Genomic DNA, 24,768 nt, shown 5'->3' with positions numbered 1-24,768 from the left:
TGTTCATATCCACGCAAACACGCAAACACACACACACACACACACACACACACACACGAGAAGTAAATTGAGAGGAAATCAGCTCAAACCATTGTCTTCTTATCAATTTCTGTAAGAACTATTTTATAAAGAAGGACAACATTCTCTCTTTGATGTTTTGTGTTATCATTTTTGTCATTTAAATTCTAGGCCAGTTACTTGTTGATTGCATCCCATGTAAACAATTATATACCAGCTTCCCCAGAATATCTTCTTTGGAAATCTGTGTCCATCTAAAACCAGCTCCAAATAAGCTATTTGAAAATGAAGCTTTTATTCCCATTCTTGTTGTACACTCATTACTCACCTTCTAATTATTACTGTCTTCCCTTCAATGTTCTGTCTTAAAAGTTAGTGGCAAGGAGCACAGGAAATAAGCAAAGCTCAACTTATCACTCACAGGAAACTGAGGAAACCCCTAATCTTCAGTAGACATTACCTCAGGAAAACCGTTATTCTTGGCTTCAAAGCAAAAAAAAAAAAAAAATCCAAACAAATCCCTATAAAGCATAGTTAGAGTTTATATGTTTTCATACTATATATTATATATTTCATACATATAAGAAAAGACAGTCCTCAGAGCATTGGTGTAAGTTTCTTAAAAAGGGCAGAAAGTAAGACATACCTAAGTGTGGGTACAGCCTTCTCAAAGGAGCATCACATTTCATAGTTCTTACAATAGTCCTGTATAGAATTTGGGTGGGGTTTGAAGTTATATATTTTATCAGTTCCTTATAAGCTTTAATGAAGTTACAGGATGGTTACTTTACATATAATTGGACCCAGGGAGGCAGGAAGATAGATATGAGTGCTGCAAATAGTTTAATAGATTAAAGGAAAGCTCTATTAATATTTGTCATAGAGAAGACAAATATTTGTTCATATGGCTGGGACGTGTGTGATCCATGTTTTTCAGAAACTTGTTTCTATTGAGGCCGTATTGAATGGAGCCATGCCCTTTTCCCCTTGTTCACTTGACCCACTCTCTTAGAAGCAAGGAAACTCCCAGCACCTCCCCTCGGGTGGAAAGTTTGTGCTCACATCACACATCCTGGTAGGAATGATTCTCAAAAGTTAATCTTGTCTGAGATTCCCAGGAACTGTTCAGAAAAGGGGGACGACACCTATTTAAAGTCATATATTTGGGGCTCTTAAGTCTTATTCATTGCTATTTTAATAACAAATATCTCAAAATGAGAGGAATCCTATCTTTGTGGTAGTGACCTTCATATCAAATGTTGACAAACTGTGCAGGAACTCTTCATTCCTTGCTGGAGAGAGACGGGATGAGGAAGTTCTTTTGATTCCCATATGTCCACATTATTCCTATTCTTCTATTTTATCTAACCAAAACAAATATCATTACCTGGGTAAACTATTGATGGGGAGCAAGAAGCCAGACCTTAAGCCAGGAGATAATGCTATTTTCTGAAGAATTCAATCGGCTTTGTTTTCTCAGTGCCAGTAATAATAGTCAGCATGCATTTATAAATGTATATATTCACACTATGCTCCTCAATAATCAATAACAGGCAGCCAGCAAACCACAGAAGCAACCAAACAAACATAAAATTTCCAACATCCAAATGAACCAAGCAAAGCATCAAACAATAACAACAAAAATAGAACACAAAGAATGAGTAGGGAAGAGGGCTGGATCTGCTAGGAGTTAAGGGATGTAGTGAATATGATCAAAACATGCTGTATGAATTTCAAAAGAACTAATAAAAGTCTTAAAAGGTAAAGTAAAAAATACCCATAACCACATGAAAAATAATGCTTGACATCCGTAGCCATGAAGGAAGTGAAAATTAAAACTACATTGATATTCCATCTCACCTTATTTGGAATGACAACAAATGCAGGCCATTTTTCAATGAAAGGGGTGTCTTTAGGTGCAGTTGGTGGACTGAAAACTAGCACATCCACAGTGCACCTCACCACAGAAAGGATTCCAAGTTAATGTCCCACAGAGATACTTGCAATCCACATGCATTATAGCATCATTAGCAAACCAACCCATAGAATCAGTCTAGATATCCATTGACAGGTGAAATGATCAAGAAAATGTGTAATATATGTAAAATGAAGTCTTATTTGTCCGTAAAGAATAAGCCATTAAATAAGACCTTAAAAATAAGTAAAGGGATAATGAATTTGCTACAAAATGGGTGCAACAGGTCATCAACATATAAGCAAAATAAGTCAACCTTAGAAAGATAAACACCAACTTTTCTCTCACTTGTGGATCCTAGCTTTGTGTAGATGCATAAACTATATTTATGTATTTCATATATGACGTGAAAGCAAGTCTGTGGAAAGGAAAGGTAATGGTGAAAAGATGAAGGATAATAGGGGAAGAGAATGAAAGGAGAGGATATGGGAACTGAATGCAGTCAAACTACATGGTCCACTCAAAAGATAATCATCTGTGAAACTCACACAATAAATATCTGTCAATATCAATAATCTTCCTATAAATGTAAATATATAGAAGTTATTTTATTTAATAATCTAATTTTATCTCTGGTATAAGATATGTATTCACTCTTTATAATTTCCACCTAAATATTTAGTTAAAAATAATCCTAACTTTTATTTCATTAAACTTAACAACATTTTTTATCAGTTTTAAAATCTTTTCACAGTTTCTTTAACCACTAGCTAAAATGGATTTGCATTGTTAACATGTGGAGATAATTCCCTTCCATGATCCCTGTTCTTTGGAGCTGTGTTACAGAATATTAGTTGAAGACTTGCTACATTTGTTTATGCTGTGGAACATTAGTTTAATGATGCAAAAATGGGTTGCATTCTTTATGTTGCATATGTTTAACTCTGTGAAGCTTTGTTACTTTACTTGTCTAAAACACATGATTGACCTAAAAAAGAGCTAAATGGCCAATAGTTAGGCAGGAAAGCAATAGGAAGGGCTGACAGGCAGAGAGAATAAATAGGCAAAATCTGGGAAGATCAAGGATCAAGAAAAGGAGAAAAAAAGAAGCACCAGGCTAGCCACCCAGCTACACAGCAAGTCAGAGTAAGAAGTAAGGATAGGGGTACAGAGATGCCTACAACTATACCTGGACAGCCCTGCTCTCTAGACCCTAGTGCCCAGGAGGATCTACCGGGCAACAGCATCTTCTCCATCCTCCCCACCAACCATGCTCCTGTCACATCAACAACCACAGGACCCACAGCCCCACTTGATCTGGAGGAAGAAGGGAGAGTCTGAGCTCCTGGCTGAGCAGCCCTGCTTTCTAGGCCCTAGCCTCCAGAGGCTAACCCTACCTCCATCTAGAGGAAAAGTGACTACTGGAGCCACAGACCCCACCTTCACTAATTGGAGGAAGAGGGACCCCTGGAGCTACAGGCCCCACCTGTACCTATTAGAGGAAGAGATTGGTAGACAGCAGTGTAAGAATATGTTCAACAACATAAAGAGCAATATGCCACCACCAGAAACGAGTGGTTCTATAATAGCAAGTCCTAAACACCCAAATGCAAATGAAGCAGAAGAAACAACCTTAAAACTAACTTTATGAAGACGATAGAAGCTTTTAAAAGGAAACGAAAATTTCCCTTAAAGAGATGGAGGAAAAGACAAACAAAAAAGAAAAAAAGAAAAAAAAGAAGTCAGTAAACCCCCTTAAAGGAAGCCAGGAAAACCAAGAAAGAAAAATCAAACGAGTAAAGAAAATAGTCCAAGACCTGAAAATTGAAATAGATACAATAAAGAAAATACAAGCTAAGAGAATTCAGGAAATTGAAAATCTGGGTAAATGAACAGGAACTACAGATGCAGCATGGTTTACACAATGTAAGAGATGAAAGAGAGAATCTCAGAAGTTGAAGATATGATAGAGAAAATAGATTAATCGGTCAAAGAAAATGTTAAACTCAACAAACTTTTAACACAAAACATCCAGGAAATCTGGGACATCATGAAAAGATCAAACCTAAGAATAATAGGGATACAATAAGGAGAGGAATTCCAATTCAAAGACACAGAAAATATATTCAACAATCATAGAAGAAAACTTTCCCAACCTAAAGAAGCATGTTATGCAAATGAAGGTAAAAGAAGCTTACAGAACACCAAGGTAGACAGCACCAATATTAAAAACATCCCCTCATATAATAATCAAAACACTACATATACAGAGTAAACAAAGAATATTAAGCAAAGGAAAAAGGCCAAGCAACATATAAAGGCAGACCTGTCAGAATTACACTTGAGTTCTCAAGGGAAACTCAGAAGTCAGAGGGTCCTGGACATTCTGCATACACTAAGAATGCCAGCCCAGACTACTATACTCAGCAAAGCTTTCAATTACCATAGGTAGAGAAAACAAGCTACTCCATGACAAAACTAGATTTATATAATATCTATCCACAAATTCAGCCCTAGACATACTAGAAGGAAAACTGCAACTCGAGGAAGTCCACAAAAACACAGGCAAAAGAAAACTTCACACCAGTAAACTCCAAATAAGGGAAACAAACACTACCACCACAAACAGCAAAACAAAATATAACAGGAATTAACAATCAGTCATCATTAATATTTCTTAATATCAATGAATACAATTCACCTATAAAAAGACACAGGCTAAGAGAATGGTACAAAACCAGGACCCATCTATCTGCTGCATACAAGAAACACACCACAACCACAAAGACAAACATTACCTCAGAGTAAAGGTTTGGGAAAAGTTTTTCCTATCAAATAGACCTAAGAAACAGGTGAAGCTATTCTAATATCTAACAAAATAGACTTCAGACTAAAATTAATCAAGAGACAAAGAACATTTCATATTCATCACAGAAAAAATCCATCAAGATAAAGTCTCAGTTCTGAACATTTATGCACCAAATACAAAAGCACCCACATTGTAAAAAAATTATTAATCTTAAAGCACATATCAAACCCCACATGCTAATAGTGAAAGACTTCAACACCCCAGTCTTAGCAACAGATAGATCTGCCAGACAGAAGCTTAACAGAGAAATAAGGAAAATAACAGGTGTTATGACTTAAATGCATTTAACAGACATCTATAGAATATTCTACCCAAACACCTTCTCAGAACCTCATGAAACCTTCACTAAAATTGACTACATATTTTGTAACAAAGAAAATCTCAACAGATACAAAAAAAATTTGGAATAACCCTCTGTATTTTATAGAGTCACCATGGTTTAAAGTTAGAATTCAACAACAACACTAATTGCTGAAAGCCTACAAACTCATGGAAATTGAACAATGCTCAACTGAATCATCATTGGGTCAAGGAAGAAATAAAAAAATTTAAAGAATTTCTAGAATTCAATGAAAATGAAAGCAGAACATTCCCAAACTTAGGGGATACTGTGAAAGCAGTGCTAAGAGGAAAGTTCATAGCACTGAGTGCCTATGTAAAAAACATGGAGAAATCTCACACTAGCAACTTCAGAGCACACAAGAAAAGCTCTAGAACAGAAAGAATCAAATTTGTCTAGGAGGGGTAGACACCAGGAAAAAATAAAATTGAGGACTGAAATCAATAAAACAGAAACAAAGAGAATAAGGCAAAGAATCAAGAAACAGAGTTGGTTCTTTGAGGAAATCAACAAGATAGAAAAACCCTTATCCAAACTAACCAAAAGGCAGAGAGAATATGCAAATTAATAAAATCAGAAATGAAGTGGAGAATATAACAACAGACAGTGAAGAAATCCAGAGAATCATTAGGTCATACTTTGAAAACATGTACTACACAAAATTGGAAAATGTATAAGAAATGGACAGTTTTCCAGATGGGTACCACACACCAAAATCAAATCCAGATCAGTTAAACAATTTAAATAGCCTGATAACTCTCAAGGAAAGAGAAGCAATCATCAAATGTCTGCCAACCCTAAAATACCCCAGGGACAGATGGTTTCAGCACAGAATTCTGTGATAATTTCAAAGAGAAACTAAAAGCAATATTTCTCAAATTGTTCCACACAATAGAAACAGAAAGGGCATTCATTTACTTTATGAAACTGTAGTCACCAATTCCCCAAACCACACAAAGACTCAACTAAGAAAGAGTTACAGATAAATTTCCCTCATAAACATTAACACAAAACTACTCAATAAAATACTGGCAAACCAAATCCAAGAACACATCAGAAAAATCATTCACCATGACCAGGTAGGCTTCATCCCAGAGATGTAGGGATGGTTCAACATGCAAAAATTGGTTAATGCAATCCAACTTATAAATAAAAAAATGGTGATGTATAACTGGATGGTCAATATCTATCACCATGGTTAAAACTCAAGTAAAAATGGATCAAAGACTTCAACATAAATCTGAAAAGATGGAAAAGAATCTATTTCTGTGCTGGGCCCTTTTGGGACCTTGAACCATACCCCAGCCCCCAGGAAAAGCTGAAGATTGACACCCCAACTCCCAGGATAAGTTGAAGGCCATGGGATCCCTCTTCAGGGGAAGTAATAGCTATTGGGGAATTTACTTTAGTATGAATTTTGATCTAGTGATACAAATTTAAAGATAATTTTGCTACACTCAGCACTGTTTGACTGATGGGTCAAGTGTATTTCTAGATAGTTCTTGCATTTTAAATTTAACTATTTCTATTAGTATATGTATTGCCATGTAGCTGTGGTATTACCTCATTTTCTATATGCCTTGTTTCCTCAGCAGCTGACTGGTGTCTCTTTGACTCTTCCTCTATCTATCTATCTATCTATCTATCTATCTATCTATCTATCTATCTATCTATCTATCTATCTATCTCTATTCAGATTTCCTGCCTGGTTTTACTCTGCTAAGTCATTGGCCAAAACATCTTTATTCGAAAACTAATAAAAGCAACACATACAGAGAAAGACATCCTATATTATCTCCCTTTTTCAGTCTAAATTAAAAGGAAGGCTTTAACTTTAACATAGTAAAATTACATAGACAAAACAGTTATCAATTAAGAATTATACTTATAATATGAGTTCATTTACATTTGGCAAATTAAGAAAAATACTCTATTATCTATCCTTTCTTTGTGAGTCTAAAGTTTTATATCTAATTTATCTTTTATCATAATCATATAGGAAAACTATAATAATAACCATCTATTCTTTAACTCCATCAAAGATCCCAGAAGGATTTAATATTACCTAAGTAAACAGGATGTGCATTGGAAGCAATTTCAAAAACTCTAGAACTGACAGAGACAGCTCTCTGCCTAAACAATCACTCAAAGTTTTTCTGTAATGTTGGGGCATTTATCTTCAGCCTACAGTCTGTATCTGACAGACTTTTCCATAAAGCATAAAATTTGAAGATCTGCTCTGCACTGTATTGGCAAAGTTCATCAGTTGCTTTTTTCCTGTGTCCTTCAGAATATCTGGCAGTTTCTTCTGTGAAGCAAAAACCCTGAAGGGCCATCCTGTCCTTTTGAAAGTTCAGCAGTCACTTTTCTGTCAGTCCTACATGTCCAGTTCATACAGTTTATAATCAAGCAGTCCAGACAAGAGCAGTTTCTTATCCAAATGTCTAGTCTTGTCACATTGAAGGCAAATTCTGTAATGAGTTTCTTCAATGCTCATCAACCTCTCTGAAGCAATTGGTGCTGCCAGAAGTAAACATGTTTCACTGTCAAGAAAAGTCTAAGTTCTTAAAAATTTTTAAATGTCATATTCTGTAGGTCTTTGGAGTGTTGATGAGTATCTATCTGAAATATGTCTCTCCATATATAGACAACCTAACTAACATGACTAAAAGTTTGATTATTATAGATGACTATCTATTAATCTGTATTTCTTAATTATACATTACATTTTTAGATGAACTGTATAAACGTAATATCTTAAACAAGAATATATATAATGTTATTGTGAGAGGTCACTTGTATGTTCCTGGCTGCCCAGATTCCCAAAATAACCACACAGAAACTGTATTAATTAAATCTTATTGACTAGCTCTTATATTTTAATTTGACCCATTTCTATTAATCTGTGTATTGCAATATGGCTGTGGCTTATCAGCCAGGTTCTGGCCCATCTGTCCCCAGCAGTGGCTACATGGCATCTTCCTGACTCTGCCTTATTTCTGCCAGAATTCAGTTTAGTTTTCCCCACCTACCCCTATTCTGCCCTGTGCAGGCCAAAGACAGTTTCTTTATTAATCAATGGTATTAACAGCATACAGATGGGAATCCCACATCACAGTGTAGTAAAATCATCCTTAAATTTGAATCAATAGGCCAAAATCCATACTAATATAAATCCATACTAATGTAAAGTATTTATCTATATATCATATCCTTATTATTTTTTTCATTTTTCTTTTTAGAAATTGACTGTGACCATTAATTATTTATAACCAACCCTTTTAAAATAAAAATAAACATTTATAAACAATCATTTTGGAAATTTGGGCATAATTTTCTCCAAATTGCTTCCTGTTGTTCACTGGACAGCATATTTGGAGGGTTCATAGAGACTTTTCAGGGTATTTCTAGCCAACTGTTACATCTTAAATTAACCCATTTCTATTATTCTACATATTGTTACATGGTTGTGGTGTTACCTCATTCTCTATATGTCTTGTTTCCTAGGTTGCTGACTGAAGTCTCTGACTCTGCCTACTCTCTATATCTCTGTTCAGATATCCTACCTGGCTTTACTCTGTTAAGCCATTGGTCGAAACACCTTTATTCATCAACCAATAAAAGCAACACATATACAGAAGGACATCCTACTATACTACACTATACTATACTATTCTATACTATACTATACTATACTATACTATACTATACTATACTATACTCTATACCTGTATCTGTTTCTATATCAAATCATCTATATCTGTGTCTGTATTTCTTTCTTTTTTTTTCTTTTTTGGTTTTTCAAGGCAGGGTTTCTCTGTAGTTTTGGAGCCTGTCCTGGAACTAGCTCTTGTAGACCAGGTTGGCCTCAAACTCACAGAGAACCGCCTGCCTCTACCTCCCAAGTGCTGGGATTAAAGGCATGTGCCACCACCATACAGCCTATATCTGTATTTCTGGCTATATCTATATACATATCTGGCTATATCAAGTCAGATAAATGTTGTTAATAGGCCAATAAAGGCCAATTTGTCCTTGAATTCACCTGTTAATGAAAAAAAGAAAACCTGCTTCCCATTTCATGACTAGGCATTCATATATTTAAATTAACAGCCTATCTGCCCATATAGATAAGGATCACTTCATTCTTATCCCTGGAGATCAGTTCCTCCCTCTATCTATTAATTCCAGAAAAGAACTCATGACTCTTAGATCACATGTGTGATCATTTTGAGTGCGAAGCTTTTTAACAGGAGAAGTGAATTGCAGTCTCATTTGAAAATTCAGCTAGAAAATAAGAGATTTTGACAGTGAAGACTTTCATCCAGGAAACAATGAACTTTTCACTCCATTGCTTTTTCCATCTCTCAGTACTTCATATCTGCACCTATGAATCAGGTAACTCCATTTCTCTTATACACTTTTAGTTGTAATTCAATTACAAATAAATACCAGGTTACAGGCCATTTACTTTTATCCCAGTAGGTGAAAAGAATGTTTGCTAGGCTCTGTGTATTAGTCGCACGCCTATATAATCACCCAAATATCAAATCATTCAATGAGCATATCTGAATCAATGACTATGACTATACAAAGTGGGAGAAATGTGAATATGAAGGCAAGCTAACAGCTTCTGAGGTATATGCAACTCATACTCAAATCACAAAGTTTCCTACATGTCTGTTTTATGTAACTGTAAAGATCGCAGACCAGCTAGCTAGATACCAAGGGTTTCCTTACAACATCAGTCTGTTTCTTTGAATTATGCCCCATGTTCACAGTCTACAGCATATATATGTATAATGTTGAGACTGACTTGTTCTTAGGCCTTTCTTGATCATCAAGACTGTTTTATTATGTGGGCAAGTGTACATATATTTGTTTTGTGAATTTCTCTATTATTACAAGCTAATCTAATATTTCAATAAATATCATCTTATTATTTCCTGTTCATCCTTAATCCTTGAGTTGCTAACTCAATTAGCAACTTATTCTATCATTAACTTATTAACTTATTCTATTAACTTATTCTATCAGTTTTTCTCAGATTAAGACAATAACTTGTGTTCTTGGTTGTTAGGTGTTAGGAGACCCAATTATATTAGGAGGCTCAAAGCACCTGTAAATCCAGCTCCCAATCCTCTTTTACCCTTTGTGGTACTCAAGGGCACATACATGTAGTCACAAGTCTAATTAAATATATAGAATAAATCTTTAAAAAATAGAATTGGGAAGAGGAAACAATAGAAAAACTGTTAAACTCAAAAGAGAGGCTTAAGTTTGGTGATAAAGCTTCTCCTAAGCATGAGTAGGTCCTGGCATCAATCCCTTACACCAAGTAAGAGTAATGAATAAATAAATATAATGCATTATAAGAAAGACTTTTGTCTTGAATTGCTTTGATTATAAAGGACAAGATAATCTGGAAGCAAATGATGGTGAGAGACAAAGCAATGCAGACACTGTTGTGGGATCAGTGGACAGCTTAGTTGTTACTTTTTTTGTGTGTTGCGAGCTTAGGTTTTCATGTGTATTGTTCAAGTCTTCCCTCAAGGCAGGGACCAAATGACCTGTGGAAAGTAAAATGCTTGTGTTGTCTTATTACTGTCAGATAGCCCCATGTTTTCATTTTCTTCAACACTGAGTCAGGTAATGTTAAGCCAATTTCTGAGATGAAAATGCTGAGGTACAGGAAAGGAAAATATTGCTAGAAGACCACAGTCCTGCAAATCAGCCCAGGTAAAGCATGAACACAGAATTGGCTAGGGAACACAGTGTTTTTCTAAGCAATAAACTTGCCCCATGTGTTTGAGTGGTTCAAAATTCTTTTGCACACTTGAGATTTACTGTATTTATTTAAAAATACTTTTAATAAAAGTTGCCTCCATTTGATCATGAAAATGAAATGAGTGAAAAGCTTGTGACATTGTATGAGAAAAGTGGATCAAGATGTGTGGTCAGGTTTTAACCTTTGCATTTAAATAAAGTAGACATCCAGTTTATACCAGCACCATTTGTTAAAGATGCTTTCTTTCTTCCATTGTATAATTTTAACTCCTTTGTCGAAAATCAGTTGTTCATAGGTTTATGGATTAATATTCGGGTCTTTGATTTCATTTCATTGGTCAACATCTCTGTTTTTATGCCAATACCAAGCTGTTTTCATTACTGTAGCTCTGTAATAGAGTTTGAAGTCAGGGATGATAATGCCTCCGGAAGTACGTTTATTGTATAGGATTGTTTTGGCTATCTTGGGTTTTTCCATACAAAGTTGATTATTGTTCTCTCAAGGCCTGTGAAGAATTTTGTTGTGATTTTGATGGGGATTGCATTGACTCTATAGATTGCTTTTGGTAGAATTGCCATTTTTACTTTGTTGATCCTACCATTCCAAGAGCATGGGAGATCCTTCCATTGTCCAGATGAAGAACAGAAGGAGGGAGAACATAAGCAAGTAAGTCAGGACCACGAGGGGTGTGTCCACACACTTAGACAGTGTGACTGATCTAATGGGAGCTCACCAAGGCCAGCTGGACTGGGACTGAACGAGCATGTGTTCAGACCAGACTCTCTGAATGTGGCTGACAATGAGGGCTGATTGAGAAGCCAATGATAATGGCACTGGGTTTTGATTCTACTGCATGTACTAGCTTTTTGGGAGCCTAGTCTGTTTGGATGCACACCTTCCTAGACCTGGATGGAGTGGGGAGGGCCTTGGACTTCCCACAGGGCAGGGCACCCTGACTTCTCTTAGGACTGGAGAGGGAGGGGGAGGGGGAGAGTGGGAGGGAAATGGGAGGAAGGGAGGAAGTGGATAATTTTAATAAATAAATTAATTAATTAAAAATAAATAAATAAATAAAGTAGGCACTACGGAAAATGGGTAGTTTTCCACAGTAATATTCAGACTCCTTTCCTGTTACTTTCTTAGTCAGTGTTCTATGCTATGAAGAAAGACCATGATCACAGCAACTCTTACAAAACAAATCATTTTTTTGAGGGCTTGTTTACAGGTTGAGAGGTTTAATCCATTATCCTCATGGTGTGGAACATAGTGGAAGGCAGTCAGACATCGTAGCTGAGAGTTCTAAATCGAAATCCACAGGCAATTGAAAAAGGAGTGTGTCATTGTGTCTGGGTTGAACTTTTGAATCTAAATGCCCACCAGCCATGCCACACTTCTTCCAACAAGTCCACATCTACACCATCAAGGTCATACCTTCCTATCCCCTCAAGTGGTGCCAGTCCCTGAGAACTAAGCATTCAAATATATAAGCCAATGGGGACCATCCTTATTCAAACATTTCACACCCCAAAACACATAGGTTTGCAGTCATATAATTATGCAAATATGTATTCACTCTAACTTCATAAATTCCCATAGTCCATAATAGTCTAAACACTGTTTAAAAGTTCAAAGTCTCTTAATTGTATCCTCTTATAAAATAAAAATTAAAAAACAGATCTAATACTTCCAATACACAATGGCACAGGATATGCATTAGCATTCCAAAAGAGAGGAAAGAGAATATAATGAAGACATATTGAAACAAAACAAGAAAAAAATCAGTGAGCACATTGCACTTACTACATCTTGATATCTAACATCCACGAGCTCTTGGATTTACTACTTATTCCAGCTTTTTTGACTGAATCACTGTTCTTCTCTTGAGCTGGTTCCACACTTGGTTTGCATACTGCTTTGGCAGGTATCCTGCTGTGGGACAATGGTCTGTATCCTGTCAATTATATTTTAAATAAATGCTGATTGGTCAGTAACCAGGCAGGAAGTATAGGTGAGACAACCATACAGGAAGTAGAGGCAGGTCAATGAGAACAGAAGAATTCTGGGAAGAAGGAAGTCCTATTCTGCAGTCCTGACCCAATCACAGAAGAAGCAAGATGTGACTGACTCGCTGATAAAGGTACCAAGCTACAAGTTTAACACAGATAATAATAATGGGCTAATATTAGTTATAATATAAGCCTCTGTGTGATTTCTTTGGGACTTAATGATTGTGGGAACTTGGCAGAACAGAAAACCCCAACAACAGTATCCCATGGTTCTTGCGTTTTCAGCCTATTGAGGTCTTCGATAAAATCCAAGTTTCACCTTCACAGCTTCATTCAGTGGTTTTTTGAGTCTCCATGATGGGTCACTGATGATACATGCTTGGCCTCAGCATCTTTCCCTAGCTGCAGAGGGAGATTCCATAATCCCTTTCTTGTTTTCTTGGCCCTAAAACTAGAACCATATGGCCAAAGTGTCTAAGTTCTACTGCTTGCTGGGGTTGGAACTTGGCCCCCTTGTTCAAATATGTTTCTACCAGTTTTTTAAAATTGTTGATGGTCTCCTTTACTGCTTAAACTTTTCTTTAATTGTTTTCCACAGTTTGAAAGCTTAGGTACATTAGGTCTTGCCTACTGGTTTCCACTCCATTTAATCTATTTAGCATTCAACTTTTCTTTGAATTTTTTTACCTTCTTAATTACAAAACTAACTTCCTTACAATCCATGGTGCTCCTTTTCTCCTCAAATTGTGCATTTGTGCTTTTCCTTTCTCAGCTTGCTCCTTTTCATTATAGATCTGAAGAAGAGTGATTACTACAAACCATATAACAGAGTCAACAGTAGGGTCTCTTGAAGTCTCCTCTGCCAATGTCAGTATTCTTAAACTCTTCAGTTTAGCTTATGTCAAATTTTTAGGACAAGAGAAAAATTACACAGCCACATTCTTTGTCAAAATATCACAAGAACAACTATTAGGTCACTTCCTAATATTCTTCTACTTTAAAACTTCTTGAACCAGCCCATCATTATCTACATTGCTCTAAGCCCTACTGCTTTTCTACTACTTTGTTCCATTAAACGATGCTTGAAACATTCAAATGTTTCTCTAGTCCAAAATCCCCAAGTCTCCATTATGTCCACAAGCAGGATGGGTAGGCCTGTCACAATAATATCCTGGTTCCTACTTCTGACTTAATCACTGCTCTATTGTTATGAAAGATGCCATGACCTAGGCAGTTCATATATATTTGTTTCTGATTCTTAATATATTGGTAGGATTTATCCAAAATTTTAGAGAAACTATAGTTTATTAATTCTCATTTTTGAATGTATTTATGCAATCTATTCTATTTAACATAATATTTTTATCAATTATCTGATAAGTTTATAATATATTTTGGTCATATTTATCCCCCATTGCTCGTACTCTTCTCAGATCCACCTTCAATTCTCCACTCGAACTTCAAAGCCTTTCAAAAAAATAGCCTCCTGAGTTCAATGTGTCCTGCCCCCATACCCATAGGTTTGGGATCATCCACTGTGATGTGGTACAAAATACATTCTTAATTTGGATTTGGTTTTGATCATGACAAATAATGTTTCTATAAATATCTTTATGTTTTTGGAAAACACATGTATGCACTTCTATGACATTTAAATTATGAGTAGACTTATTTCTTATAGAGAATGCTGCTGTTCAGTGATCAGATAACTCCAAGAATTTCTACCAAGTATCCAACAGAATTTACATTCCCTTCAGCACTGTGTGTGAGGTGTATTGTTTCTGCACATTTGCAAAGTTGACATTGTTTGCCTTTCGTTGTAAATATCTGGTGCATATGTAGCCCTCAGTTTAAGCTGCATTTTCTTGATGAAGTATTTTCTTAAATAAGTACATGAGCAATCCAGACAGTTGTAGAATAATGATTACTTTATGATACATGTATAGATACATACATTAGTAATATGATACAGGCTTGATCATATATGTGTGTGTGTCATATATACAGAAATATGTCTGTTAAGTATATATACATATGTATATATTGCCTTATATTTGCTAATTTATAATTCTTAATTTTTATCATTAATAAGTATGTATTAGGTAATATGTGCCAGAAAACCAATTAGAACCTAAATGTTCAATGTTGAAGAACATATGCAGTTCTTTTTCTTTTTATTGTCTTTGTCTCTGTCTCTTGTCCCTGTGTCTCTCTGTCTGTCTGTCTCTGCCTTTCTCTCTCCTATGTTTGAGGATCCAGTGCAGGACCCTGAATGTACCAGGCAAGCATTTTATCACTGATAATGTACATAGAATCTCCAGACCTTTTCCTTTTTATTGAGACAGAGTCTCAACTATGTATCATAGGTTGGTCTTGAATGCACAATCTTCCTTCCTCCATCAGGAATATGTTGTCACACATGCCTCATTTTTTTATTAAGCAGAAGAGGCAATGAAAATGGTAATCATAAGATAGGGAGATGAGAGCTGTTTGAATAGTAAGCAGAAGGATGGAAGAATATATCTTTTAACAATGAATCTCAAATTTCAGAGTCTTCACTGAGGATAAAGCATAACAATTATGAGACAGCTGTCCTAGGAAGAAATGTGACTATCTTCTGCAACTTGACAAGTCTGGTGAATGTTGAGCAAGTCACCTGGCAGAAAGTTCAAGGTCCATTGCTTCACAATATCGGCACTTACAGCCATAAATATGGAGAAAATATTATTCCACCATATGTAAACAGGCTGCACTGCAAGATCCTGGAACCCAATGTCTCCTTCATAATCATCCAAGAAGTGACGTTTGAAGATGAAGCCTGCTACAAGTGTCTGTTTAACACCTTTGCATATGGCAGCCATGGAGGACAAACCTGCCTTAACGTCCTAAGTATATAACTCTTTCTCTAGGGTCCTATAATGGGGGCAGACATCATGGAGTTACAGTGTTTAAGGACATTGTCCAGAGAAAGCCGCATTAAGAAAAATTGCTGATGAGTCCAAGTTACTTAAACAGGAGAAACTGATGAAGGCCAGTGAAGTTTGTGTGTTCTGGCAAGAGCTATTACCTACCTCATGTCTCTTCTTTACATTATACCTCATAGGCTTCCATTTGGTGGAGAAAACCCAGGAAGAGCATCAGAATTTTGTTACAAAATCAAGGAGAAGATATGAGAAAAAAGGAGAGAATAGAGAATAAGGAGGAAAGGTGAAGACGAAATGAAACAGGGTTCCCAGTCTTCAAATAAGAAGAGTGAGAACATCAGAGTTCCTTATCATTCATATAAATGTGAAATAATGGGAACATATAATGTAATTTATAGGTGTATAGGAGTTGAGACAACCGTCAATGAACAGAGCAAAAGGTTTTGGAAGTTTTATGGCATGTGAGGGGAAGTATACAAGAGGGTTATGTTTTAGCATTTGTGTGTCATAAAATATTGGGAAAACACCATCCTTGAACAGCAGATAATTTGATAAGGACATATCTTTGTATTAATATTGTTTCCCTCTCTTTGCCTCAGCTGTATCTGAATTAGCAACCAAACTCTATCCTGTTCCTGGCTCTGAAGATCTCCTTAGGCTTCACTGTTCAGCGATGGGAAAGCCTGCTCCTGGAATCTCCATTTACCCTTCACAAGTCCTAGAGTCCATGAGGGAAGAGTACTTTACCAAGAACCCAAATACCACAGTGACCATCTCTAAAATATATGACATCTCTTTGAAAACTGTTAGGTCCTTGGGCCTCCAGCACCTGGTTGTGTCCATGACTCACCCCCTAGGATATAAAGAGAAGATAGTTTCTCTGCCAATAAAGCAAGAGGGTAAGTAGAAGTGACAGCAAATCAAAGGGGACAATTGAAGTGCAGCACCCACATAAAAAGCCACATGGGGTGTGTGTGCTTGTGATCACAAAGCTGGGGAGGCAGGAAGGACAAACATCGGGTGTTCATTGGCCAGCCATCCTAGAGAAACCGGAACTAAAGGGAGCGACACAAGTTAAGCAGCACTACTTATTGATCTCTGCCTTCAAAAGCACATAAGTTTGCACACATGCACACCCACACACACCCTCTCAAGTACAGACACATATGCATACATGCACAAACATGCACATATGTATACAGACATGAAAGAAGAAAAGATAATAGATGTTTATCTTTTAAAAAATCTGTAATAAGAAATATTTGTATAAATCAGCTATTTTTGAAGAAGTAAACCAATATAATATACATGTATGGTTAAGCAATCAAACAATGAAGTCAAGTATAGTGTCCCAAGTCTTTAATCTCAGGCCTTGGGAAGCAGAGGCAGACCGATCTCTGTGAGTTAGGGGCCAGCCTGGTCTATACAGTGAGGAATAGGACAGCCAGAGCTATATAGTTGGACCCTGTCTTGAGAGAACAAACAGCAACAACAAATCAAACAACACTGACCATCTCCACCCTAACTTTCCCACTGGGATGGAATCTTACAGATTCCCTTTCCCTTACTTCTTATATTTTGTCATTTATGGTTTTCTGTTGAATTTTTCTCCTACACAGAGAATTCTCTTTTTGTTTTTCTTTAGTGGAGGCTTGTAGATCGACGTTTTAATTTTTTTGTCATCTACTATCTTCATGTTTTAAGCAACATTTCCATAGCACCTTAATTCATGTGAGGTAGTTTTTGTTCATTTCGCCAATTTGGTGACAGTCATTGACTTTTCCTCATTTTTAATTTTTAAATCAGCATATAATATGCTAGATAGTATTATGACATTTTCATACATTTAACAAATTCAAAAGTGAATTTTTATGGTTTCCTTTCCTCCCATTTTATTCATAAGCCAGTCACTCCATCACTCCTGCCTTAGAGCTTCCTCACTCCCTGTTAATTTTCCTCTTCCATTACTCACTTGTCCCTGTGTTGACACCCTGATCCTACCTCACCACCTAATTCTATTACTCTCTCTCAGTCACCTTTCCAGGATTTGTTAAACTTTACTCACCCTTAGACTTATTTACACACACACACACACACACACAGACACACACCCTCACATACATACTGGTTATAATCTACATTTGTCCACATTTGAGGCAGAACTTGTACATTTTGTCATTCTGAATTTGGTTTCTCCTTGCTTAATGTTCATGCTTTCCAGATCCATCTTTTCCTTAAAGCAAATTTCATGATTCTGTTTCTATTTATAACTGGATAATATTACATTTGTGCATATATACTACATTTTAATTAGTCACACCTTTGTGGATGGACATCTAAGTTATGAATGGAGCTGCAATAAGCATGGATATTCAGGTGTTTCTATGGTGGAACCTGGAGTCTTTTGGGAATTTGCCCAGAAGTATATAGCTGAATCTTTTGGTAATTCTCTTTATAAATTTGTGTGGTGCTTCTAAGCCAATGTCCACGGTAACTGTATCAATTCCCACCCCCACAGCAGTGAGCGAGCATTCTTCTTTTTCCCACATCCTCTTGAACATCTGTGGTCCTTTTTCTTCTTGATAGTTTTTCGGCTGGGGTAAAGTGGTATCTCAGTTTTAATTTGCATTTCTCTGATAACTACAGACATTGAATATTCTGAAAATTAGTTACTGGAGGGCTAAAAAGATGATTCAGTGGCTAAGATTACTGGCTGCTCTTACAGAGTATGGAATCGGATTTCTAGAACATATAGTGCAGCTAAGAACAGCAGTTCCAATTTTGGGGAACCATGCATACAAAGTGTATGAAGAAATATTCAGGCAAAATACTTATATGTATAAAATACTCACAAATCTAATTTCAAGAAAAACTAGTATATATGTGACTTAGTTTGGATTTCATTTATATTGTTTCTATTGAGCTCTATATTTTTCTCTGCTCCCTTCCCATCCTCTCCTCTCACCTTCTACTCTCTCCCATGGGTCCCATGCTCCCAACTTTCTCAAGAGATCTTGTTTTTTTCTATATTCCATGTGCATTAGATCCTTGTATGTCTCTCTTAGGGTCCTCATTGTTGTCTAGGTTCTCTGGGGTTCTGAATTGTAGGCTGGTTTTTCTTTGTTTTATATTTAAAAGCCACTTATGAGTGAATACATATGATATTTGTCTTTCTGGATCTGGGTTACCTCACACAATTTGATGTTTTCTAGAGCCATCCATTTGCTCACAAATTTCAATATGTCATTATTTTTTTCTGCTGTACAGTACTCCATTGGGTAAATGTATCACATTTTCCTTACCCATTCTTTGATCAAGGGCCATTTAGGCTGTTTCCACATTCTAGCTATGACAAACAATGCTGTTATGAATATAGTCCGTGAGCACCTGTCCGTGTAGTAGGATTAAGCATCCTTTGGGTATAAATCCAAAAGTGATATTGCTGGGTCTTGTGGAAGGTTGTTTCCTAATTTTCTGAAAAATTACCACATTGATATCCAGAGGGGCTATACCAGTTTGCACTTGCACCAGCAATAGAGGAGTGTTCCCTTTACTCCACATCCTCTCCAGCATAGGTTATCATTGGTGTTTTTGATTTTAACCATCCTGACAGGTGTAAGTTGGTATCTCAACGTTGTTTTGATTTGCATTTCCCTGATCGCTAAGGAGGTTGAGCATGACCTTAAGTGTCTTTTGGTCATTCAAAGTTCATCTGTTGTGAATTCTCTGTTCAGTTCAGTACCCCATTTTTAATTGGGTTAATTAGAGTTTTAGTGTCTAGTTTCTTGAGTTCTTTATATATTTTCGAGATCAGACCTTTGTCTGATGTGGGGTTGGTGAAGATCTCTTTCCATTCCGTAGGTTGCTGTTTTGTCTTGTTGACCATGTCCTTTGCTTTACAGAAGATTTTCAGTTTCATGAGGTCCCATTTATTAGTTGTTTCTCTCAGTGTTTGTGCTGCTGGAATATATTTAGGAAGTGGTTTCCTGTTCCAATGAGTTCAAGTGTACTTCCCACTTTTTCTTCTATAATGTTCAGTGTGGTTAGATTTATGTTGAGGTCTTTGATCCATTTGGACTTGAGTTTTATGCATGGCAATAGATATGGATCTATTTTCATTCTTTTACATGTTGATATACAATTATGGCAGTACCATTTGTTGAATATGCTTTCTTTTTTCCATTTTATATTTTTTCTTTGTTGTCAAAAATTAGGTATTCTTAAATGTGTGAATTGATATCTAGGTCTTCAATTCGGTTTCATTGGTACTCCTCTCTGTTTTTATGGCAATACCAGGCTGTTTTCAGTACTGTACCTTTTTAGTAGAGTTCGAACTCAGGGATTGTGAGGCCTCCAGAAGTCCCTTTATTATACAGGACTGTTTTGGCTACCCTGGGTTTTTTGTGTTTGCATATGAAATTGAGTTTTTTTTTTAAGGTCTGTGGAGAATTTTGCTGGAATTTTGCTGAGCATTGTATTAAATCTGTAGATTGCTTTGGGTAAGATTGCCATTTTTACTATGCTATTTCTACCTACATAGAGCATGGGAGAACTTTACATTTTCTGGTGTCTTCTTCAATTTCTTTCTTCAAAGATTTAAAGTTCTTGTCATACAAGTCTTCCACTTTTTTGGTCAGTGTTACTCAGAGATATTTTATGCTATCTGGCTATTGTGAAGGGTGTTCATCTGTGAAAAGGAGGGTTACTAATGTTTTTGAGTTAATGTATCCTGCTACATTATTGAAGGTGTTTATAAGTTGTTGAAATTCCTTGGTAAAATTTTGGGGTCGCTTATGTAAACTATCATATCATCAGCAAATAGTGGGAATTTGACATCTTCTTTTCCAATTTGTGTACCCTTGATCTCCTTTTGTTGTCTTATTGCTCTAGCTAAGACCTCAAAAACTATATTGAATAGATATTGAGAAAGTGGAAAACCTTGTCTTGTTTCTGATTTCAGTGGGATTGCTTTGAGTTTCTCTCCATTTAGTTTGATATTGGCTGTTGGTTTGCTGTTTAGGTATGGTCCTTGTATCCAAGACCTTTATCATAAAAGAACGTTGTATTTTGTCAAAGTCTTTTTCAACATTTGAGTCATAACATCTGTTAATTCTCTTATTTCTCTGTTAAGTTTCTGTCTAGTGAGAGTGGGGTACTGATGTCTTCCATTATTAGTGTGTGGGGTTTAGTGTATGATTTAACCTTTAGGAATGTTTCTTTTAATATGATGGTGTCCTTGTATTTGGGGCATAGATGTTCACTATTGAGATTTCCTTTGATGGATTCTTCCTGTGCCTAATATGAAATGTCTTTCTTTGTGTCTTTTGATTGAATATAGTTTGAAATCTATATTGTTAGATATTAGAATAGCCACACCAGCTTGTTTCTTAGGTCCAGTTGATTGGAAAGTATTTTTCCAACCCTTTACTCTGAGGCGATATCTGTCTTTGTGAGTTTTACACAGAAAGTACTCATAGTCCTTTCTCCCTTGACACTTTGTTTTCATTAAGATAGGATTTACACAATTACAATGTATTGTTTGAAGGTTGTTGATATCTTCTAAGTACTTTGCAAAAATCACTAATGTCTAGTTACAAAACATTTCCACTGCTCCCTGAAGAGCCAAATACCACCAAGAGTGGAAAAAATTTCAGGGACTGAAGTGATTTGTCTTCCTATGACCTGGTCATCACTGACTTTTTTTCTGTGGTGTTGGATTTATCTATTGTGGTTACTTCATACACATGCATTAATATACACGTTGCTATTGGGCTGCAGCTTCTTTCCTATAGCAGAGCTTTCAAGGTTCATATGTGTGGTAACACATATCAAATCTTCAGTTTTTATATGAGTAAACAGTCTTTCACAGTTTAGATACACAACACTTCATTTATCTATGATTCAGTTCATTGATGTTTGGATTATTCACATTTTTGGCTACTTTGAAAAAATCCTCTTGAATATTTGTGTACAAGGTTTTACATAAATATATATTTCAGTTTCCTAGACATATAATAACCCAGAACTGAATTTGAAGTTATATAATATATTAAATGTTCCATGTTTTAATGAGCTATCTCATGGTCAAACTAATCTAAGTTCTCAGAAGTCATGTAAGTATGTTCTTGTCTGAACCCTGTCAGTACTTGTTATTCTATTTTCAAAAATGATCATACTATCCTTAATAGTGGGTACAAATTATTGGTATCTCATTGTGGTATTCCATACTTTTTAATCATAACTATTATGATCCCCATTCTCTACCTCAAAGTAGCTAGGAAACTAATGTATGTCTCACATGTATATTTCATGTGAGTGGAATTGTAGATATGGTCTTCGTAGTGAATGGTCTGATAGTATCTTCCTCTAAAAGACATTTATTTTGGCCACGCTTAGTGGTTATGGCAGACGCAGTTTGCTTAACTCAGTTAAAATAAAATAGGAGAGAGCTGGGACGATTGCTCAGTGTTCGAGTGCTAGCTTACCGTGGAGAAGGTTCTGAGTCTGGTCTCTAGCACTGGAAAGATGGAAAGGTTTTAAACAGTTTAAAATATGCCCTAGTCTTAGAAAAGCCATGGCTCTTTCTGCTCCACTCTTGTCTCCTGGAGTGTAACTATGGAGATTCAAGCCGGAGGGAGATGCTACAGCTCTTTGCTCTTGCAAATATTTACCTCAGATTTATTGCTGCGTTTGATTGCTGACATCTGCTCGGCTTTCAAGCTCAGTTTTAAGTCTTGTTTAGTGAAACGTGTTTTTAAATGTCAAGCTTGTCACGTGGATTCTTTCTCTTGTTATATTTGGACCTTATGAACTCTTTGAGAAATCTTTGATATTTTAAAAAAGCCTTTTAAAACTAATTTCTTCAGATTTTCTTAATAACCACAAAGGGACACTTGGGCTGAAATTAATTAAGTCTCTTGTAATTAAAGTAACTTTTCTTATACTATTTCACATGAAGTACTTTCCGTAGTTTTGTCAACGAATCTTTGTTATCATGTTCATCGTTAATGTGCTTTGAGCCTCCATTTCCAGCAGTACAAGACTGTCATTTTGAATCTATATCAGGCCTTCCACATTCAGTGGAAGTGGTAGAGGTGCTGGCTTATCCTATTGTCAAGGACAGGCCTCAACAAAAATACTTCTTACCAGGGTTGGGGCTTAGGAGTTGAAAAAATATAAGTAAAGAATATGAAAACATATAAAGATAATAAGACAAGAAAACTTAGAATGTATCAGGAGGGCCTTTCAGTGACTGAAATCCTAAAATTCACCTGTGTTTATTTTTCCATAATTTTATACCCAACATAAATGGAGGGGGGTAACAAAAGACGTTATTAACATGACACACAGTCAATGTCTTCATCACTCTGAGACATAAAATCATTAGCATTCTGTTGCCTAGGTAGCTAAGATGCCCTGGGACTCTTACACTGAATATCACCTAGGTGACCTCATAGTTACAGCAGGAGCAGAAGTACATTTACATACCCTGACCACCTGTCAGGATGGCATGGAGCTATCTTAATTTCAAAAGAGCCAGGCAACCACCTCCTGAGTTAGGAGGTGAAATTATATCTGTCAGTCTCCAAACTCTCTGACCAGCAGACAAGGTAGAAATGGGCCTGCAGTTTTCGGCTTCCACAACCTATTAAATGTTTTCAATCTCCTTTTTGACAAGTGGTAGAAATATTACTCCCAGTCTAAAGTTTGGCATTATTTTTATAAGCCTTTCATGTTAGGGTAAACATAATATGGATGTTCATTTGGCAACTGTCTTAGTCACAGTCTTATGTGCCCCTTAAGAGCCTTTTCCTCGTGACTAAGCATGCAAATATTTGGGCCTATAAACACTGTGCTGTATTACCTCAACTTGACAAAAGCTAAAGTCATTTGAAGGGAGAGAACTTCAAGAAAGAAAGTGCCACCATAAGATCATGGTGTAGGCAAACCTATATGTCATTTTCTTAATTAGTGATGGATGGTGGAAGGCCCAGGCCATTGTGGGTGGTGCTATCCCTGTACTGGTGGTTCTGATTTCTATATGAAAACAGGCTGAGCTATCCATGTAGAGACAGCCAGTAAGCAACATCACTCCATGACATCTGCATCAGCTCCTCCTGCCTCCAATTTGCTGCCCCATTTGAGTACTTGTCCTAAGTTCCTTTGATGATGAAGAGTGCAATGAAGTTTAAGACACTTAAATCCTTTCCTACCCAGCAAGCATTTTTTTAGTTATGGTGTTTCAGTGCATCAACAGAAGTCCTTACTAAGCCGAGTTCCTATCAGGAAAAGAGGGGATAGCTGTGACAGATCTGATCATGTTGTTTTGTGGACGATTGTGGAAGGGCTGTGAAACTGTAGACTAGAAAAGCCACTGAAGGAGAAGCACCCTGGGAACTTGCAAGATCAAAATGTTGAAATCAGTTCAGTCAATGGAGGCCTGGCTTTTGAAGTTTCAGAGGGAAGTTTTGCTATTTTGAGTTGACAGTGCCTGGTTCTGGTTAGCTGGAGCTGGTGCACCAGCTGTGTTTAACAAGAACCCAGAACCAATGAAGTAAAATCTTTGTGGTCCTGGGACAACAGAGACAGTTCAGGTGGAACTAAGAAGTTGGGGTTGATTAAGAAGAGAACAGAATCATTGAGGTGAAATCTGGGAAATGTTTCCTCAGATTCTGCACACAGAAGCTTTGTTCTAGATATAGCCAAATCTCACACACACACACACACACACACACACATATATATACGTGTGTATATATATATATATATATACATACATACATAGTCTTTTATTACTTTTTCAACAACCAAGAAGATTAACCTATTCCTCTCTCAGAATGATCATGTAAGATTCTCAAATATACACTTTCTCAACTGGAAGAGAATTTGTGCTTTCTTTCTAGTTCTC

The 24,768-nt window shown here is 36.4% G+C and overlaps 1 protein-coding gene across 2 annotated transcripts in view; it reads left to right on the top strand.

Annotated features, from left to right (window-relative positions):
• Window positions 1-24,768, top strand: part of LOC125413186 (OX-2 membrane glycoprotein-like) — a 47,848-nt gene that overhangs the window by 13,815 nt on the left and 9,265 nt on the right. The window contains exons 1-3 of one of the 2 annotated variants that reach the window (XM_087900427.1): window positions 8,974-9,540; window positions 15,487-15,825; window positions 16,460-16,759. In XM_087900427.1, coding sequence (XP_087756553.1) covers window positions 9,477-9,540; window positions 15,487-15,825; window positions 16,460-16,759 — 703 coding nt within the window. In that variant the 5' untranslated portion in view covers window positions 8,974-9,476. Of the gene's footprint in view, window positions 1-8,973; window positions 9,541-15,486; window positions 15,826-16,459; window positions 16,760-24,768 lie in introns of those variants that run through there. The other variant, XM_087900421.1, reaches the window with a different exon arrangement.

The sequence above is a fragment of the Myodes glareolus genome, chromosome 2 (genome assembly GCF_982192425.1).
Source record: "Myodes glareolus chromosome 2, mMyoGla1.1, whole genome shotgun sequence".
NCBI classification, from domain to species: Eukaryota; Metazoa; Chordata; class Mammalia; order Rodentia; family Cricetidae; genus Myodes; species Myodes glareolus.
The sequence above is the reverse complement of the archived record's forward strand: the minus strand, read 5'-3'. Positions and strand labels throughout refer to the sequence as shown.